Source organism: Castor canadensis, chromosome 13, assembly GCF_047511655.1.
Source record: "Castor canadensis chromosome 13, mCasCan1.hap1v2, whole genome shotgun sequence".
Lineage (NCBI taxonomy): Eukaryota > Metazoa > Chordata > Mammalia > Rodentia > Castoridae > Castor > Castor canadensis.
In genome coordinates, this window is record NC_133398.1 from 39,260,825 (window position 1) to 39,280,571 (window position 19,747).

At 41.2% G+C, this 19,747-nt stretch overlaps 2 protein-coding genes across 10 annotated transcripts in view; one reads left to right on the forward strand and one right to left on the reverse strand.

Annotated features, from left to right (window-relative positions):
- The window catches only part of Ubap2 (ubiquitin associated protein 2), a 99,557-nt gene extending 96,632 nt beyond the window's left edge, over positions 1–2,925 (forward strand). For all 7 annotated transcript variants that reach the window (XM_020163842.2, XM_020163846.2, XM_020163843.2 and 4 more), the window contains 7 exons: positions 375–453; positions 651–856; positions 1,146–1,242; positions 1,326–1,433; positions 1,560–1,627; positions 1,709–1,900; positions 1,989–2,925. In XM_020163842.2, the coding sequence (XP_020019431.2) occupies positions 375–453; positions 651–856; positions 1,146–1,242; positions 1,326–1,433; positions 1,560–1,627; positions 1,709–1,900; positions 1,989–2,084 (846 nt within the window). In that variant the 3' untranslated portion in view covers positions 2,085–2,925. The remainder of the gene's footprint in view (positions 1–374; positions 454–650; positions 857–1,145; positions 1,243–1,325; positions 1,434–1,559; positions 1,628–1,708; positions 1,901–1,988) is intronic.
- Positions 2,926–3,980: 1,055 nt separating this feature from the next.
- Ube2r2 (ubiquitin conjugating enzyme E2 R2) overlaps positions 3,981–19,747 on the reverse strand; it is an 87,304-nt gene continuing 71,537 nt past the window's right edge. For all 3 annotated transcript variants that reach the window (XM_074051598.1, XM_020163848.2, XM_074051599.1), the window contains 3 exons: positions 17,282–17,379; positions 10,915–11,049; positions 3,981–7,326 (listed from right to left, as the gene is read on the reverse strand). In XM_074051598.1, the coding sequence (XP_073907699.1) occupies positions 7,107–7,326; positions 10,915–11,049; positions 17,282–17,379 (453 nt within the window). In that variant the 3' untranslated portion in view covers positions 3,981–7,106. The remainder of the gene's footprint in view (positions 7,327–10,914; positions 11,050–17,281; positions 17,380–19,747) is intronic.

The window sequence follows — 19,747 nt, forward strand, 5'->3', positions numbered from 1 at the left end:
CTGTCTTTAGAGTCTCTGACACAGGAAAAGCCAGTAAAGGTGGTTCAGCCTGTGGTATTCATCAGGCCACCTGCCTGGCATACAGTAGATATGTATAGTAGCTAGAAGATAGGGCCTCCCGATAGCTCTGTGTGGCATGAGCTGCAGGGATGGCCAGTCTTGGCATGCCAGACAGTAAAGCGGGCCCCTTGAGCTGCATACTTCCATGGGCACCCTTGATTTGCAGTTAGTTGTCAATTCTGCCTGTGAGATGAGCAGCCTGTTTCAGGAGTATGGAACACCTATGGTGCCCAGTGCTTGTCCTGCTTGCTGGGTTCGCTCTCCTGGAGTGGGGTGAGACCACTTGCCCAATTAGCCTCCCTGATCCATCCTAGGATTACTACGGAATTCCGTTTGCTGCACCCACAGCACTTGCCAGCCGAGATGGGAGCCTCACTAATAATCCATATTCAGGTTAGTTGGCTCAGTGGGTGATAGTGGGAGGTTATGGGTTGGCCTGGTGCTAACCCTAGGAGGCTGGAAGGCAGACACAGAAGTGATAAGAGGCCTTTTGAACTGCCCAGTCTTAAAGCTGGCAGCCAGACCATTTCCTGTTTTCTGAAGCCAGTCTGGCTTTTCTCCTGGTTGTACAGGTAGTGTTTCTCTTCTAGGTGACATCACAAAGTTTGGCCGAGGTGACTCTGCATCCCCTGCACCTCCCTCTGCACCAGCTCAACCAGCACAGAGCCAATCCCAGGCCCACCACACAGCCCAGCAGCCATTTTTGAATCCCACGCTGCCACCTGGCTATAGCTACACTGGCCTTCCCTACTACACGGGCGTGCCTAGTGCCTTCCAGTATGGGCCTCCTATGTTCGTGAGTATTTCCCGGAGGATGCAGTTCCTCACCCTGGCCAGTTGAAACCTGGGACCTATACTCCATTAGAAGTGGGGAGTGTGGGGAGTGTCATACCCACTTGAAGTTTTATCTGGCCTTCAGGAGTTATTCAGGCTGTAGGTGAGGTTACATTCTCCTTCTGCCTTCAGATGTTTGCATTTAATGAAAATACAGATCCTCTCTGGTTCTATGTCACCTGATGGCTGAGGCTCAAAAGTTCTCTACCTTGACTTTCTTACACTAATACTTTACCTGCCTGCCCCACCAGGTCCCACCAGCCTCAGCGAAACAGCACAGTGTAAACCTCAGCACCCCTCCCAATCCTTTCCAGCAGGCTAGTTATGGTCAACACAACTATAGTACAGGTAAGGGATGCACCCAGCAGAGAGACACGTGACAGGATAGGCTTACTTAGCTTACCCATGCATCTTCTACCCTGCCATTCTAGGTTATGATGACTTGACCCAGGGGACAGCGGCAGGAGACTACACTAAGGGTGGTTATGGTGGATCATCACAGGCGCCAAACAAGTCAGCTGGCTCTGGACCAGGCAGAGGTAGTGTTTATGCCTCCTCCTCAGGATAAAAGCCTGGAGGACCTGACACTCTGTCAGGCAGCGCTATTCCACAGTGTCCTTTGATCTGGGACCCAGTGCTGAGGGAAGAATTGTTTTTCCTCCTAGGGGTATCGGTGTCTTCAAGTACCACTGGCCTACCTGATATGGCTGGTTCTGTGTATAACAAGACACAGGTAAGGGTGGACAAAGAAGGGCAGGTCGGTTGGTAGGACGTACAGCTCAGTCTGACCCTCACCTTTATCTTTGCCTGGCAGACTTTTGACAAGCAGGGATTTCATGCAGGAACACCTCCACCTTTCAGCCTACCTTCAGCCTTGGGTTCCACTGGGCCCCTGGCCCCTGGAGCAGCCCCTGGCTATGCACCCCCACCATTCCTACACATCCTGCCAGCCCACCAGCAGCCTCACTCACAGCTGCTGCACCACCACCTTCCACAGGATGCCCAGGTAAGTGAGAGATGGAGGTGGCTTCCCTGCCTGGGCTGGGGTTCTACTACAGACAGCCCTTACAGTCTTTTCTCCTTCTCTCCCTCAGAGTGGCTCGGGTCAGCGCAGCCAGCCCAGCTCCCTGCAACCCAAGTCTCAAGCCTCCAAACCTACCTATGGCAACTCTCCATACTGGACAAACTAGACCCCAGAGAGAGGGTGGGCTCTGGGGCAGGACTTACCCTGGACAGGACAGAGCACATGGAGCACATTTCTGGGAGTCCAGTGCCCTTTCCTAGAATTCTGAGACAGGTGATTTTGTCAGCTGAGCCTCTGTGGGGAGCCTGCCTCCCAGACCCACTATTGTATGTAATGTATTTATGTATGTATTTGTAAATGTGATAGAAGCCTAGGGGAGTAGGGGGTGTGGCTGCAGGTGGCAGTCAAGTCTGCTCTCCCCATCCAGACCCCTTCTCACTATAGCCAAGTAAGGCCCCCATAACCCTTCTGCCCTTAGGCCTTCCACTCGGCCCTCTGCTCAGTGGGCTGCTAAGGGCAGCCACTGAAGGACTGGTTCAAGGCAGTTTGGGTATTGGGGTCAGGTACCAATGAAGAATCACGATTTATCTCACTCCCTTGTGAACCATTATGTGAGTTTTCTCCCCGCTGTAATTACTTTATACCTCTGTTTTTGAGAACCTGTTCCTATTGTCATTTGTCACAGCCCTCCTTCCACCAAATCTTGATCTGGGAATAGCAGAGATAATCTCCTGCCCAACATAAACTGGGTCTCTGTTTGCACAGAGAGCAGGGACTTCTCTTTCTGGTCTGGTCCTGTTGCCTTTTTCTGGGCCTTAAAAGAATCTGAACTGGGTCTCAGATGTTCAGCCAGTCAGCTCCCCTTTAAAAAATCAAAGATCTGCTTCTACTTCAGTGAACACCCATCTCCAAGCAAAAGCTCCGCTATGCCAGTTGTCCTGTACCAGGTGGGCAACTGTTTCAGGGGTTTCCTCTTGCCCAACACCTAATAAAGTTCTGAGAGCATACATGGTCTCTGTGTGGTGTGCTTGAGGGGTGGCCCTGGGAGAGGCATCCTGGACTTGAAAGGAACAAAGAAAACCTCACAGGGCCACAATCTTTTGATAAGAGACCGTGGGGCATGAGTTGGTAGTTCCTCCTTTGCCAGACCTCCTGTTGGCCCAGATGATATGCCTGAAAAGATAGCCAATGTTCTTCAGGACCCAAGTCATATTTATGAAAGTCAATGTGGGCTTTCTCATAACCCCTTAATAGATTTAGGAATAAGGGAGTCTTACGAGGCCCTGTCAACAGGAATGGCCAGAGCAAGGTAATTTCTTTAAAATGTGGGGTAAAGCCAAGAAGTGAGCACAGGGCTTAAGGCCTGAGAGACTGTATGAACAGGTATGCTTTGCTTTTTCATCAACCAAAGTCTTGATTGACAGGGGCTAACAGTCTATGGTCTAAAAATGTGCTGTCCAGGTGTTACAGCCTCTAATTTCAGTCCTTAATCACTGTTTCAGACAAGGCTAATAAGCAAAATGAATGCTACTTCAAGTCAAGCCTGTATCAGAAGTACTGAGTATCAGGTTTCGGATTAAGAATGTTCGAGTATTGGTCAACTCATTGTGTCACAGCCATCAGCCAAGGGCTAGTTTTTCTTTACCTTTTCTTCTTTGGGTTTCTAGAGTCGGCACCAATGGAGATGGCAAGTATGTAAAACTTAACAGGTACTTTTCCTTGATTCCTGCTATCGGCATCAGAAAGTTGGGAATACTGATGACAATGTAAACGTTTACGTAGGAAAAGCAGCAGTGTACCCCTCCATCCTTGAAAAGACCGCCTTGTTTCAGAATCAAGTTTAGTAAATGACCATGTCTTCCTTAAACGCTTAGATGCATCAGGTACGGTTATATTCTTGGAAGGTAAGTTGGATGGGGTGTCATAAGGGCAGATCAGCCAGTTCTGATGGTGGTTTTAATTTTTCAGCTGAGTCCTGGGCAAAATCAAGGTAACAATGAAAATGTTGAGACCACCTTTTAGTTTTGACACAAGGAAAAAAAGAAGAGGGTCATTCCATGGGGAAGTAGCAATACAGATATATTTTATTTCACATTTTATTAGTAGACAGATGGGCAGAAAAAGACAAAATAAACCACTAATGGGGAAGTAAACACAAAATGCATCAGGTAATCTTTTCTCATAAGTTAAACTGAAGAAAAACATCTACAATTTCATCTAAGAAAACTATTAAAAGTCAGGTGTGTCCTGCTGGTTTCAGAATAGTTGAAAATTGCATCTGAATCTTTAGTTGTAAATGTAAACCTTTTTTTTTTTAAATCAGGATGGGAGGGGTGGGGAGTTAATTTTCAGGAGAAAACTATACATTATTCCCTTCCAATACTAGATATGCCCAAAGGAAACCAGCAAGTAAAGAAGCAACTAATTGCTAGGGAAGGAGAAAGAAAGGACTACAAAAAAAGTCTGACTAGTAGAAAAGAACTCTGGAATGGTAAGAAAAAAGGGGGGGGGGGAACTTTGAGAGAAGCAACAGAATCATGATCTTATTCTCCACTCAGCCTCAAAATACATAGAACTGAAGAGCATTCAGTGGTGAGGCCTCAATTAGAGTCAAAAGGAATCTAAAAATGCAGGATTTTTGAGCTCATTTCACACCAAATAATCAGTTCAACTCCCAAGGTTCTGGTGTGAGTCTAAGACCCCCATCCACTCCCAAAAAGAAAAAAACTTACTTACATACTCAAGTATCTTTCCACAGGATATGTTCTCAGGGATAGAAGGTTTGGAACCAGCATTTGGGTTTTAGAAGTCAGTCTAACTACCAGAATGTCTACCAGCGCCAACAGGTCAACATACCCCAGTCTTCTGGAACTGATTGTACTCTCACCAGAGGCAACCAAGCCTACAAAAGTAACACCAAGAGGGGCTGAGAGGTACGACCTCCGCTTAGCTCTCTGGCTCCCTGAGTCAACATGCAACACAGGCCAACAGGATCTAATGGGACAGAGCTGAATAGCACAGCACCTCCCAAAATGCTTAGGTGTGTAGCCTGCCCTGGGATCGAGATGCTTTAGCAGTAAGGGGAATGAAAGGTTTAGCTTCAGGGTTCCAAGCAGTGAGAACAAGCTACTGGCTGTAAACTTGTGGAGAGTGCGATGCTAGAGATGGGGCAGTAAGTCGGAGAGCGTTGTGAGAGGCTTTGGCTCTGGGTTTGCAGACTATCTGGAAGTGTTACTCAAGCGTGTGGGGAGCAACAAGCCAGTTCCAGCATCCTTCTGATGAGAATGTGAACTCAGACACTTACTTACATTCTGTCATACACAGCTGCTCTGCTCCCTAAATGTGACATCACTGGAGTCTAGGGTGCAAATAGCAGCCCTGGTCCTGGGGAGATTACACAGAGAGTCTGGGACCAGGCTCCACAGTATCGCATAAGAACTTAACATGTTACACATTCCCATTTAATAAAAGACCAAACTTTTGAGAAGGCTGTTCGGAAATAGCAAATGGGAGTTTGAAGAGTGAATGAAAACCCTGAGATCAGAAAGGAAGGAGGAGCTAAAGGAAGTAAGAATCACCTACTCTGGACATCCTAGGATCTGTCCTACCCTTGTCCCTAATCTGCCCTTTGGTTCTTTCTGAGCTATGATCTGAAGAAAAAAGATGACAGTGGTGCACAAAGATCTTATTTACGACTGTAGTCAGTCCCTGCTGTATTTTCCTTCTGAAATCTGATTTTCCCCACTCAAAGAACACTAAGAACTCACACACCCCAGTAATAAAAGTCACTTTCAAAATCAGAAGTCCCTGGATGGTGAAGGCTGCTGGATCTCAATCTTGAGTAAAGCAACACACAATTGAGATCTGGGAATACAAAGCTACAATTGCATGGCTGAAAAATCTCGTCTTGCCTGTGCCGGAAGAGGCAAGCCTGTGGGAAGTGCCATGCACAGTTTCTGCTTGTACTCCATACATTGTACATTGAAATGAGAAAAAGAGTCCAGATCACATCCAATGAAGAAAGCAAGAACCAGTCACTCATGTCACACACTTCCACATTTATCATTATTAGTATAAGCAGCTCAATGAAAACCAAAAATCTTAACACATGCACCTAGGATTAATACTGAGTAATTAAAAGTGGCTAATTAAATTAAACCAAAACAAAAAACCTCATGGTGAGAGTGCATCTTTGAGGGGAAGGCCAAGTTAAATACATAAAACGATGTTTCCTCTTCCAACAGTGGCCACCAGTACTTTTGACTTTTTTTTCCCCCCTTCAGTAGCATCAATCAAAACTGGTGTGATTTTTAACTCTGTTCTGGTCACTAAAAATTCACACAATTTCCATTTCCCCCACTTGCCCCACTCCTTGGTGGGAAAAAAAAACAACCCTGCCTTTAAAATAAATAGCAACCAAGTGCTCAGTTATATGTAAAGTATGAATATTTATTTTAGGCTTTAGATCCCAATCGATTTCAAAAAAAACAAAATCTGATCTCTCCTCAGAGTAGCTGAGGCCTCCATGTTAGATGATTTCATAGAGGCAGAAGAAGCACACTTTATCAAGCTTAGCATGAAGTCAGTCCCTGATGCCCCCCGATTCCCAGCCTTAGGAAGGGAAAGAAACAAAAGTCACCACCATGGGTCTGAACAAATGCACACACACTAATGTGAATAAGCAGCTAAACCTTGGCAATTTTTTTGTGGGTTTGTGGGTTTTTTTGTTTTTTTTCCCCCCCATTTCCTTTTGCTACCCAATATATGCAGCACTTGTGAACTCCCTACAGGTTCCCAGCTTTAAACACATTAAATGTCTTGACTATTTAATTCTTTAGGAATCTAAAAAACAGACCAAATGTGTTTTGCTGTGAACATTCTGTAGAGATGAAGTGAGGCAGGAGTTTGGGTGATGGTGGTTTTTGAAGAAAAAAAAAAAATCAATACAGTGATGGAAGGGTAAAGAATGCAAGAATTCAGACATTCTGTGGAGGATTACTTTCTCTCCATTAAAGGTCCATAAAAAGGAGCAAACTGAGATCCATAAGGGGAGCCAGCAGGAGCTGTGTTTGTTTTCCCCACCCCCTGTGAATAAGTTTTTGCTGAGGGGCCACTGCTAGGTCCCCACTTGCTCCCCTCCCTTTGGCCTGAGACGGCAGGGCAGTTACAGGGGCAGTAAAGGAGCCCGTCACGACTCCTCATTCCCAGAATCATCATCATCATAACAGTCGGCATCTTCTTCCTCCTCATCTTCATCATCAATATCGTCGTCGTACAAGTCGTCATAAAGCAAATCTGAGCTGTTGTCATTGGAAGGCACTTTAGTTTTGATGCAGTATTCCGCCAGGGTAGTGGGGACCTTTACTCCATCTTTTTCTGCTTCGGCCTTAGTGGCTGAAACCTGTTTCCTGACGGGAGGATGACACAAAAATGGTTTATGGTAAACATCTGTTTTGTAGATGGATTTAATAATTGGCCTTAAGATTCCTTATCGCTCTGCTATCTTGGCACCTGCCTAAAAGCATCTGACAGATATTCTGTACTATACCTAAGGCTTTCAACCCATCAGGTACCATTTTGGAGGAAGCTTAACAATGACCTTTTGGAGAGAAAACATTTAAAGTAGTGGCTATCAAATGTTAGCCACAAATCAACCAATTTTTTGGTTCTTTCTTACCACCAATCTCACAGTTTTACATTGAAAGTAAGATCTGAATACTTCATGCTGCATTCCAGAGTCTTATACAATCCATTCTTTGGTTCTCACAGCCCACTGCTTTCTCCAATACCAACAACACATACAGGCCACACACGTTTTTTGTTTTGTTTTGGCACTTTGGGTGAGTGCAAGCTGGGGATGGAATCCAGAGCTTACTCCTGACAAATGTTGTATCACTGAGCTACAGCCCCAGCCCTTTTATTAGTACCTGGACCACACTTACTTGACTTTTCTGTCTGGACCAGTTCTTTCCCTATCTACTTGCCTCCCTCCACCACTGACCTACACACCCAGCTCCAGAGAGAACCCAATTTAAGGTAGCCATCTGCTCACTCACATCATCCTTCAGTAATAGCACCACTACCTAATACAAAAACTTGAGTCATCAAAATTGGAGAGGAAAAGTGGTTGGGAAGCCTGATCTTCACTATATCCTTTCCAGTCAGAGCACTTTAAGTTACTCTTGAAGCCTTCAATATGTTGCCATGCCTTGCACACTGGGTTTCTAGGCTTCAATCTCAGCATTCTCCCTAAGACATCTCATTGGTTCCCAAGATTTTATTCACCTCTCCATTTATACTGACAATTCACAAGTCATAAGACTTCCTCCCATACTTTCTTCTGAACTCTAGATACTTTGAAAAGCCAAATGCCTTTTGATGTCTCCAGGCTGCTGATATTAACTAACTCAGCAAAACTTTGTTATTTTCTACCTCTGTGGCCAATTTCTCTTTGTTTTTCTTCTCTCACTGAAAAAGTACTGGTTCCTAAAATGTAAATCTTACTCCAAAGGTTTGTTTTCGTGGTACTAGGGATTGAACTCAGAGCCTCAAGCATGTGAGGACAGGCACTCTACTGCTTGAGCCACACCTCCAGCCCTCTTTTTTGTTTTGTCTCACTATGTAGCCCAAGCTAGCCTCATACTCTTGCCTCAGCCTACCAAGTGCTGGGATCTCAGGAGCACACCATGCTCTGCTTCAAAGTCCTGTTTCTTTATATTTTAAATACTTCAAATCTGCATTTCATTCCAGTTGCCATTACTTCCTCGGTTCAATCCATGCTGGTTCTCTGGTCAACTGAGTTCTTCTAGATTGCAAATAAGATCATCTACTCCCTCTCTAAAATTCCAAAGTGACACCCCATCATCTCCAAAATCTAGAACCATTCTCTCTTCCTGGGCAGCAGTGACTCACGCCTGTAATTCTAACTACTTGCAAGGCTGAGAGCAGAAGGATCTTGGGTTGAAACCATCTTGGGCACATAGTTCCTGAGACCCCTGTCTCCAAAAATAATCAGAACAAAATGGACTGGAGGTGAGGCCCACGCAGTAGGGCGCCTGGTTTGTAAGTACGAAGCTCTGAGTTCAAATCCCGTCTAAACAAAAAATAAACAAAAAAATCTTATTGTGATTCCCTGTCTCTTGAGACCTAGTGCCTCTGTTGCTTAAGTTTATTGAAATAAAATTATAATGCACTTGACATGCCATATCATACACCTGTATTTTGGTAAACATGCTTCTTTTTTATAGAGGCTTTTTCCTTATCTGAAAAATCCTTGTTATCAAGAATTATCTTTCATTAGAACTCCATTATCTGTTCTCCAGTGTATCTTATTTTGGCTTCTACAGTTGCACTTACCATATTACATGGTCGTTTATTTATAAATGCTTGCCAGGTGTGAGATTCCTAAGGAGAAAGGCCTGCCTTAATGACCTAGCAAAGTACCTGACACAAACCTGGTACATAATTGTTGGGGAAAAAAAAAAATCAACAATTATACAAATAGTCCCTTAAGACAAATTAAGAAATATAAAGAAGTACCTTGGGAATACTCCTGCATGCATTCTTTGTTTACTGAATCCCACCTTTCCTTAAACAATGCTCCAATGCTGTTCTGTGAAGCATTCCCATCTTTCATCTCAGTACAGTCCTGCTCCTTTAAATTCCTATAGGTCCTTACTGTCTGTACTAATAACTATCAATCTTTGGTATGTATCAACCACTGTAGTAACGGATGATTCAATACAAAAACCCAGTATGTGCAGATACCTAGACTATCCTTGTTCTCTCACTAAATAGCTATGGTTCAGGAAGGGTCTAATGGACAGAAAACAACGGCTGATTTATATTCAGCAGTCACATAATGTGATTTATTAGTACTTTTTTGTTTTCATCTGGCATGGTATCATGACAACTAGATTTATAAATCTATGAGAGTGGTAACTGAATGCATGCACAGATCAAGTTGGAACTGTATTTGGGGGATCTATTTTAAGGTATTAAGGGGAGCTAAAATTTTTGCAAAATTCTTGGGTACTATTATGTACACCTATGTCTTACTAAGGTGTGGACTAACAAAGGGAAGTTTGACCCGGATACCTTCTATGTTGTACTTTTATACAGAAGGAAGAACTAAAGACCCAAGTTAGCTGATAATTGATCACATGAGATGAGGCAAAGCCAGCAGTAGATTCCAGTCTTCTAGTTCTTATTCTAGGTCTCAGTTATACTATGTATTAGTGTTAACAATGAGGATGCCCAGTGGATACTAGCTACTATGGCCAAAAATGCCAGTAAACTATAGAGCTTCATTAATTAAAACACTGAAAACAAATTACTGTCTTTCATATATTTGGTAGGTCTAGAATATCTTAGATAAGCTTGTTACATTTAATGAACATGTTGAAAGTCCAAAAGAAGGCCTCCAAAATGGCTATGAAACAGAGCCTGCTAATTTCACTAGTTAAGAAGCTGAATGTTGAGCCAGGTATGGTGGTACATCCCTGTGGTCCCAGTATTCAGGAGACTTAGGTAACAATGGGTTACCCAGTCTCAAAACAATGTGGGAGAGCCAGTGGCTCACACCTCGTAATCCTAGCTACTTTGGAGAATGCGATTAGGAGGACTGCAGTTTGAGGCCAGTAAGGGCGAATAGTTTATGAGACCCTTATCTCCAAAATAACCAGAGCAAAATGAACTGGAGTTGTGGCTGAGTGCCACAAAGCACAAAGTACAGTTCAAACCCCAGTGCCACCCCAAAAAAAACGAATCTCTCTGGCTTCTAGGAAACTGGATCTACTGCAGCACTGTCTTCTAGTGGGTACTGTCTTAATAGCCAAGTTCAAAGGGAAGAAATCTTCCCTTTCCATACTATAAATCTAGTTGAGAAAAATTACCCTGAACTAGAAAGGATATTTAAGTTTGATTTAAACTCTTAGTTCCAGAATACATTTTGGGTTTATAAGACTTAAAGTAGTAGAACAAACTAAATACCTTACCTAATGATTTCAGCATATTCTTTGTCTTTTCCTTTGCTGTCCCTCCATTTCCTAAACATAACCGAAGCATCCACATTGGCTGGGGAGAAGGTGTTGGGCTCATTAAGCAGTGAGATTACACTTAACAGGATAGTCCTGAAAACAGAAAAAAGGGGTCAGTTGCAATACCAATGTTCATCAGAGTTATTACAATTAGATTTTAAGTTTTCCTTCCCTTAAAATTTTTCTGATACAATTTGAGGTTATATTTTGAGCCTTTAGAGAAAAGGACCATCATAAAATTTTGTTTTTAGTACTCAGCTGGCTAGGCTAAATAACAGGGTGTTGGTACATATCTGCAATACCAGAACTCAGGAAGGTGAGGCAGGAGAACCATGAGTTTGAGGCCAGCCTTGGCTATAAAGTGAAACCCTGTCTCAAACAAAAGAAAACAAGCTGCTAACAGGGGGCAAGGCAGACAATATAGCAAAAAGGTCATATTGCAGGGCATAAAATGAACTCTGCAGAGTCTCAACCGGCTGTATGTTCCATCTTGCAAAGAAGTGGACATCTGGAAGTTTTCAAGTAAGGAGTAGGAGAAGTATAAAATATTTAACCTTAAGGCATTTTTTCCCTATGGGAGAGGATAAGATACTATTTTATACATCCAGTTTTTATTGTAGCCATTTAAAAGATTTGAAAAACAGTATTACATATGTCATACTTGTAAAGAAAGAGAATAGAGGGAAAGCAAAGCCTTGATATGGAAGAACTAGCCTGAGTAACCAAAATCTTTATTAGAAATATTTACCAAGTATGCACTGTCTGCCAAAGGCACCAGGTAAAATGTCCTATGTACAACAGTGAGCAAGCTGGATTCCATCCCTGTGCACACGGGCAAATTTTACCCATAGATGAGAATTCAATGTTTCATTTAATCACAGGGATTAAAGTTCCTGCTAGTTAAATAACCAAAGATGCATGATAAGCTCCAAAATGTTCCAAATTATTCCTAGATTTTTTTTCCCCTAAAAGTTTTGTGCACGAATGTCAGGAGAAAAATGAGAAGAACAAGCATGTCTCTACCTTTTCTCATTAACTGTTGTAAGACAGTCTTTTGCTCCTGGCCCCAGGCAAAAATTAAAAGTAGAGGCTTGATTGATGAAACCTTTTCCTAACAGGTTAAGAGTCTGTTATGTGATTACTCAGGATTATGGCAAAGATACTTTCAAGGAAAACTTTCCCCCTCTAGTTAAAATCCATTTGTCACACACACCCTTCTTAGTAGGTTAAGAAAACTTCTTTGCACCCTTCCCCCAAGAGTTTTCTTGATTTCTTCAGTAATTACATCAAAGAGATGCAAAGAAATTCATCACTGCTAATAATGGGAAATGGACTCACTTAACATCCTATAAGGGAAAGAAAATGTGAGTAAAAGGTCATACAAAGCTTTCTTCAGAAGACATACATAAAACCTGTTAGAAAAACAAGATAATGACAAAGTATTATACAAAGGGGTTGTGAATACACATACACACAGAGAGAGGCTAGCAAATAGCAAACCAGAAAGTTGTGACATTCTACAGATCTCAGGCATGTGTGAAAAATAAGGCTGGGCACAGCTACTCAGGAGGCAGATATCAGGGAGAACTGCACTTCATGGCCCTCTCAGGCAAAAAGTTAGCAAACATCCATCTCAACAAGTAAGTTGGATGTGTTGGTGCACTCCTATGATACCAGCTATGGGGGAGGCATAGGTAGGAAGATAGTAGTCCAGGCTGGTCTGAGCAAAATTTTGAAAGCCTATCTGAAAAATAAGTAAAGCAAAAAGGACTGGAGGCACAGCTGAAGTGGTAGAGTGCCTGCCTAGCAAGTGTGAGGTTCTAAGTTCTATTTGCCCCCTCCATCATGCTCATTTATTGTAAGATCTTCTGTAAAGTTGTACAACAATAATATAATTAAAAAAGTAAAAATAAACACTGTTCGAATATTTCAGGAAAAAAATACAGTCAACATTCAGTTTAATATAAAAAATTACATTGTTGGTTTCTCTTTCTCCCAAACAGCCCCAAAGGGACCATACCAAAGGAGTATTTTTTAAGCCAATAAATAAGCTGAAACTTGTACATCTAAGAGAAATCTCACCAAATGAAAATTAGGTAGGAAACTCTGCAATATCAGCATACTACCAGCCCACAGACTGCAGAGAACTCTCACAACCACTTGGGGTGGCCAGGATGATGCACCCAAGCACAAAGAAGCAAAGTCTAAAAATAATGTAGATTTTAAAGTTTTGTACATAGACTAATCAAAGTTTTTTTTTTCCCCTGAACACAGATTGATACTGATAAAAAGTTAGAGACAGCAACTTCCAGAAAAGGGTGAGGTGTTTCAAAAGGCTCAATCAGTGGCAAAAACCTAATTTTCTTTCAGGGAGGCAGAAAACCAATTAAGTGGTCACCCCCTTTCTATGAGCAGTTGGGAAGCAGTTGAGGTCTTACCATCTTAATTTGCCAGAAAAATTAAGAATTTTGCAGAATGAAAGACTGACATTTTTCTCCCAGTGTATACATATATTCCTCCAGGCAACATGTGAGCAGTTAGAGAGGACTCATTCTTAAAAACCTAAGCTAACCTTACTCTTCCCACACAGACACACACACACGCAGAGATTTAGACTTTGGATTTCATAGGCCTAGAATTTGGTGAAGGCTAATGTGAGGATAAGTGAAGCCCAGCTCTCTTGCAACAAATGTAAATCCCACATACTGTGATGCCACTTGCAACTTACTTTGTATTCTACCCTGATCCTTCTAATTGCCCTGGGTCCATTTAATCTCTTATTTCCACTCTTCCCCAGTTAAAACTCTGCCCTCATTACATGTTCCAACATGGAAGAGATTTAAAGAGACTATCAGGACAAAGTTGTGATTGAGAAAACAGGGTGGCTAATGGTAAAATATAGTAGCTTAATTGGTTCACATATTACAAGCAGCTTTTCTTTATGCTGCTAAAGCAAGTAAGAAATTGAACAGTTCCTGCTGTGCTGTGCTGGAACTGCTGATAACTGATACATTTTTAGCTTAAAAAGTAAAAAATTCAAGTGCATAAAGTATTACTTGTACAGAAAGAAAATGGCAGGTTGAGGTTACCTGAACTCAAGAAAATCAAGGGAGAAAATAAAATCAACTAGCTCAGAGTGAGGTTTTAAAGAGCCCTAGGAATGGGACAGCTTCTTCCTCTGGGCTTGACTACTCTGCCATCCAATGTTTGGGGCAGACCGTGACATTCTGCCCGTTCAATGGAACGAAGAAGACTAGAAAGGCCAGGCCTCAGTGGCTTACACCTATAATCCCAGCTACCTGGAAGGCTGAGATGGGGAAGGTCACATTTCAAAGCCAGCTCCAGCAAATAGTTCACAAGACTGGATCTCCAAAATAACCAAAGCAAAATGATCCAGGTGTGGCTCAAGAAGTAGAGCACCTGCTTTACAAGTGCAAAGCCCTGAGTTCAAACCCCAGTCCCAGCCAAAAAAAAAAAAAAAAAAGAAAGAAAAAAAGACTAGAAAGGAAACTCGCTTATTCTACTTCCTTTTCTATGAATCAGTGGCTATTAGACTGGATCCATCAATCTGGTCCCACCAAGACATTCCTATCCTAGAGTATATAACAGGAATGACAAATACTTTTGGAGATGATACCTCACAGAAAGCAGTTGTGAACTCTATGGCAAAGTCTGAGGATGATTCTCCAGCTCCCACTTAGTTATGGAGCGAGCAAGAATTAAGGTAGGTTTTTTCCTTTCTTTCACAAAGAAGAGGCTTAGCGTTACCAACTCCTAGTCAGACATGTGGCAGTGTCAGAGGTCCTTCAATGCCCAGTTTCACTATTTTTCTGACTAATGCACGCTTTTTAAAACTTCCCAATTACAGCTGGGCACCAGTGGCTCACACGTGTAATCCTAACCTATTTAGGAGGCAAAGATCAGGAGGATCACAGTTCAAAGCCAGCCTAGGCAAATAGTTCACGAGACCCTATCTCAACAGTCCTGCCCAAAACAAAAACCAAAAACAAAAAAAGAAACCTTCCCAATTCCATAAACTACCCTCACCACCATCCTCCCCACTGTTTGTCTGGATCTCTTCTTCCATAAAGTATACTAACTTCTCATGCAAGACAGCCAACTAATGAGTACTGTTCTTTCCCCACTCACCAGGCCTCTGATCCATATGGACTTGTGTTCTAAAAAGTTAACTAAAGTCTCATACTTTTCTTCAGGCTGCAAGAGCCCTCCATGCACTTTATTTTATGAATATGCCACTGTGGTGCTGAACAACAGACTTGAGTTATAAGTGGCTATGGACAAGAAATCCAAATACATGAATATGAAACCACTTTTAGATACCAGTGCACTGTGGTAGCTTAGACTCACTCTTGGCCTGAGTAGTGTGTCTGTCTCGTAAAAACAAGACAGAAGCAGAACACTTCTTGTGCTGGGCCCTCTGTATTCATGACTCTGTCACAGAGTCATTCTTCCTTCATTTCATCCCATTTCTGTCCCTTGTGGCCCAGGCTGACAGTGTATCAACTACAATAAAATCCTAAAGCCTTGTTGATCTTCCAGGGAATGTTTAAGGGACTCCACAACATTGATACATATGGGTTTGTACAGAGCCTACCTAGATAATGCCACATACCTGACTTCAGTCAGATGGTTGAGTAACTCCATAAATCACAGACCTAATAATCTTAACAAGTTCTTGGCCACATTCTTGGTTCTGGTTTCCAGTGAATAGCCTGAGATATTCCTGGATAGCCTGAGAATTTTCCAAATCAAGTACTTATTCCCTTCTGCCTGACAACTCTCTAACTTAGCACTTTCACTGTTCAAGAAGAAAGGAATACCCAGACTGTACCTTGTACATCTTGCTTAGAAAATATCTCAGCTAAATGTCACAAGCTACATAGTGAAACCCTGTATCGGGGGGAAAAAAAGAATTTCACAATTGTACTATGTTTTTAATCAACTGTATATTAATAAATGTTAATAATTAGATACAGAGTTTGACATTTATAGCCTGTAACTCACAAAAAACTTTACACAAAAATTTTTGTGGTAGAAATGTACTACCTATATCAAGTGTAAAAATTTCAGAATTAGGAAAAAATTCAGTAGGGGAAGTACCATGGAAATTTGATTCCAAGAGGAAGAGGATATGTGTTTTTTTTGTTTTTGTTTTTGTTTTTCCCCTGTTGTGCTGAGGATTAAATTAGGGCCTCACACTTGTGAGGCAAACACAAACTTTTTTTTTATTTGAGTGGGGAGGGGAGCAGTTCTGGGTTTGAACTCAGGGCCTTGCAATTTGCTCCTCAGGGGCTCTACCACTTGAGCCATAACCGCAGCCCACAAAATTATTTTTAAATTATTTAAATATATGATGAAAATTTTACTTAAAAACATACAGAAGTATAGTTTAAAAAGTTATTTTAAGCCAGGCACCAGTGGCTTATTCCTATAATCCTAGCTACTAAGGAGGCAGAGATCAAGAGGATTACAGTTTGAAGGCAGCCCAGGCAAATAGTTCTTGAGGCCTTATTTCGAAAACACCCAACATAAAACAGGGCTGGTGGAGTGGCTTTAGTGGTAGAGTGCCTCCCTAGCAAGTGTGAGGTCCTGAGTTCAAAACCCAGTGCCACAGGGGAAAAAAAAAAAAAGCTATATAGGTCAGGCACAGTGGCTCACACCTGCAAATCCCAGCTACTTGGGAGGTGGAGACTGGGAGGATCCCAGATCAAGGACAGTTGGGGCAAAAAGTTGGTGAGACCCCATCTCAAGTAAAAAGCTAGGCCAGCGTGAGGCCCTCAGTTCAAACCCCAGTACAGAAGAGAGGGAAAAAAGAAGGAAAAAGGGGAGGGAGATGGGGAAGGGGAAGGAAAGGAATAAATTAGCAATATATAAACACAGAAGTCATGGAATCCAAGGAAGCAGGCTTAATGTAAGAGGAAGACTTCAGACTTAAAAATTTCTTCCATGATGAATTTAGGAAAAGGAGAATTATACACATTAATGCTAAGTAAGACATTTCAAAGTGATAAGCAAACATACTTCTTAAAGCTGTAGCTAAAAATAAAACCACCGAACATAGGAAAGATTGTTCTGCACAGATTAAAAGACAATACAACGAGACTCTTAAAAGACTCACACAAAAAGTACATTATTCAGGATTCAGGCGGCAGACTTCTGTAGTCCCAGCTATTTGGGAGGCTGAAGCAGGAGGATCACTTGAACCAGGAGTTCAAGGCCAGACTGGGCAACAACAGTGATAGTCAATCTCAAAAACAAACAAACAAAAAACACCAAAAAGTATTATTCCTTTTCAACACCTTACCTCACATTCTGAGTAGGGTTCCACCTTTCTGAGGGCAGTTCTCCACTCTGTGGGTCATCTACAGGTGGATGAAGAATCGAAATGCATACATCTCCATTCTACAAGACACAAGTATCACATTCCATAAATACCTAAAAAGTGATGTATATGCCAAGTGTGACAGAACACACATGTAATCCCAGCACCGGGGAGGCGGAGGCGGAGGCAAAAGAATCTCAAGTGTGAGGCGAGTCTGGGCTGCATCATGAGACCCTATCTGAGGTGGGAGGAAACATGGTGGGCAATAAAGGTACATCATTTCTGCCAAAGTTCCCTTCATTCGTAGAATCGTATTTTCTTTTCATTAAAGGAGAAAACAATTCTTTGTGTTCAAATTCAAAGTTGAAGAATTAAACATTTAAAATATTATAAATATTCATTTGGACCAATCTGCAAGATATATTTCTTAGCTGAAAAAGAAACACCATGACTGTACTAACATCCTTCTGAAATAAACTTACATAAGAAAGAAGTAGACAAGCATGATATGGTTAGTTAGAATATATGGTCGGAAGAACTGACCACTGTGGTTGTTATATTTTGCTTCGTAAATTTAAATTATAGGATCTAATCCACAAGTACATTCAGATTACCTCAAACACATATGGACTGCCTATTGTGTCATATGGAGTACTATTCAACAGAAATGACAGCACTGAATAAAACACACTTATCTCTCCAGAATCTAAAATGGAAGATGACAATTACATTTTTTTAAAAATTATATGTATAAGAAAATAAAGTACAAAAACCTTATATAACTCAAATTTAGATACACATACAAAATAATATAATTCATTATAAAGGAAGTAGAACACTTGAAGAATGAAGTTCTAGGAAAATAAATATCAAATACTATATTCTAAAACTGGATTATAGTTAGGTACAAAATGAAGGTAAAAGAAACAACAGAGTAAGAGAAACTATGTGTATTTGGGCAGAGAATACATTGGAAGAGAGACAGAAAAAAAATGAAAGGCTCTGTGGTTGTGGAAGCTTTTAGATGGGTTTCTATTAATTAATACAACTTTAACAACCTAAAGGAAATTTAGACATGAGTTTATCTGGAGAAATAAACCAATATCATAAATTGTAACATAAAATATACATATATGCTTCTATTTGTTTTCTATTGATACTGCCACAAATTACTACAAAAGTCAAGGTACAAGTCAACACAAATTCATTATTTTATATTTCTGTAGATGGAAGTCTAATAGGTCTAAAATCAGTGTGCTCCCAGCACTGCATTCCCTTCTGGAGGCTCTACATTAGAATCTCTTTCCACGTGCTGTGTGCTGCTAAAGCCCAGTCTTCCCTTAGCCTCACATCTCTACCTTCAAAGCAAAATTTTTCTTCACCTTTATTCCAGTGTCACATCCCCTCCAACTCATTTTCTGCTTCCCTCTTCTACTTTAAAGAACCTTTTCCAATAGGCCAGGTGTGGTGGTGAATGCCTATAATCCCAGCTACATGGGAGGTGAAGATAGCATCTCAGTCCAAAGATGGCCCAGAAAAAAAACACCAAACCCTATCTCAAAAAAATGCTAAAAGCAAAAGGACTAGAAGTATAACATAAGTAGTAGAGTGTTTGCCTAGCAAGCATAAGTTGAAATCCCAATACACAAAGCAAACAATAACAAAAAATTTTGTGATTAGGCCATACAGATAATCTAGAATAATTTTTCTATTTTAAAGTCAACTGATTTAGCAAATTACCTTTTGCTTTGCAACCTAAATTTACAGGTGCGAAGGATCAGGATGTGGACATTTTGAAGGATCCATTATTCTACCCACTCTTAAAAATTAAGCAGCCTGGTTTTGCTGAAGAACAGAACATAGGTATTATACCAGAGGAGTATATTACTTAGTTCAGAGTTTAATATGTGTAAAAATAAAATTTCTGGGCAATGCAATGGCATGAACTAGGGCAAGGACACCGACCATGTACCCTCTACAGCCCATACTCCCTGCTGTTTAAGCTTTTCAGCAGGTCTACATCTGACCTGCTGAGTTATATTGTGCATTTAGAAATAAAATATTACGTGCTAAATGCTCCAACTGCTGTTAATATATTTATATAAGTTATAATATATATTTATATTTATATAAATGACAACACTTAATCCTAAGTATATTCAGATGACTTCAAACACATATAGCAAGTATTTAGAAATGAAGTATTAAGAACATCTTAAATGATGCAGACAATGAATTTGGCCAATTCATGATAAAAATCACTCTGAAAGCTTTAACTAGAAAGAAAGTTATCTATCTTTATCTTTTTATCTTTATCTTATGAAAAACTTACGGCTAACATCGTGCTCAATGGTAAAAGACTGAAAGCATTTATCCTATGATCAGGAGCAAGGCAAGGAAACTTCTTTTCAACACTGCTATCTACCATAGTACTGGAAGTTTCTAGAT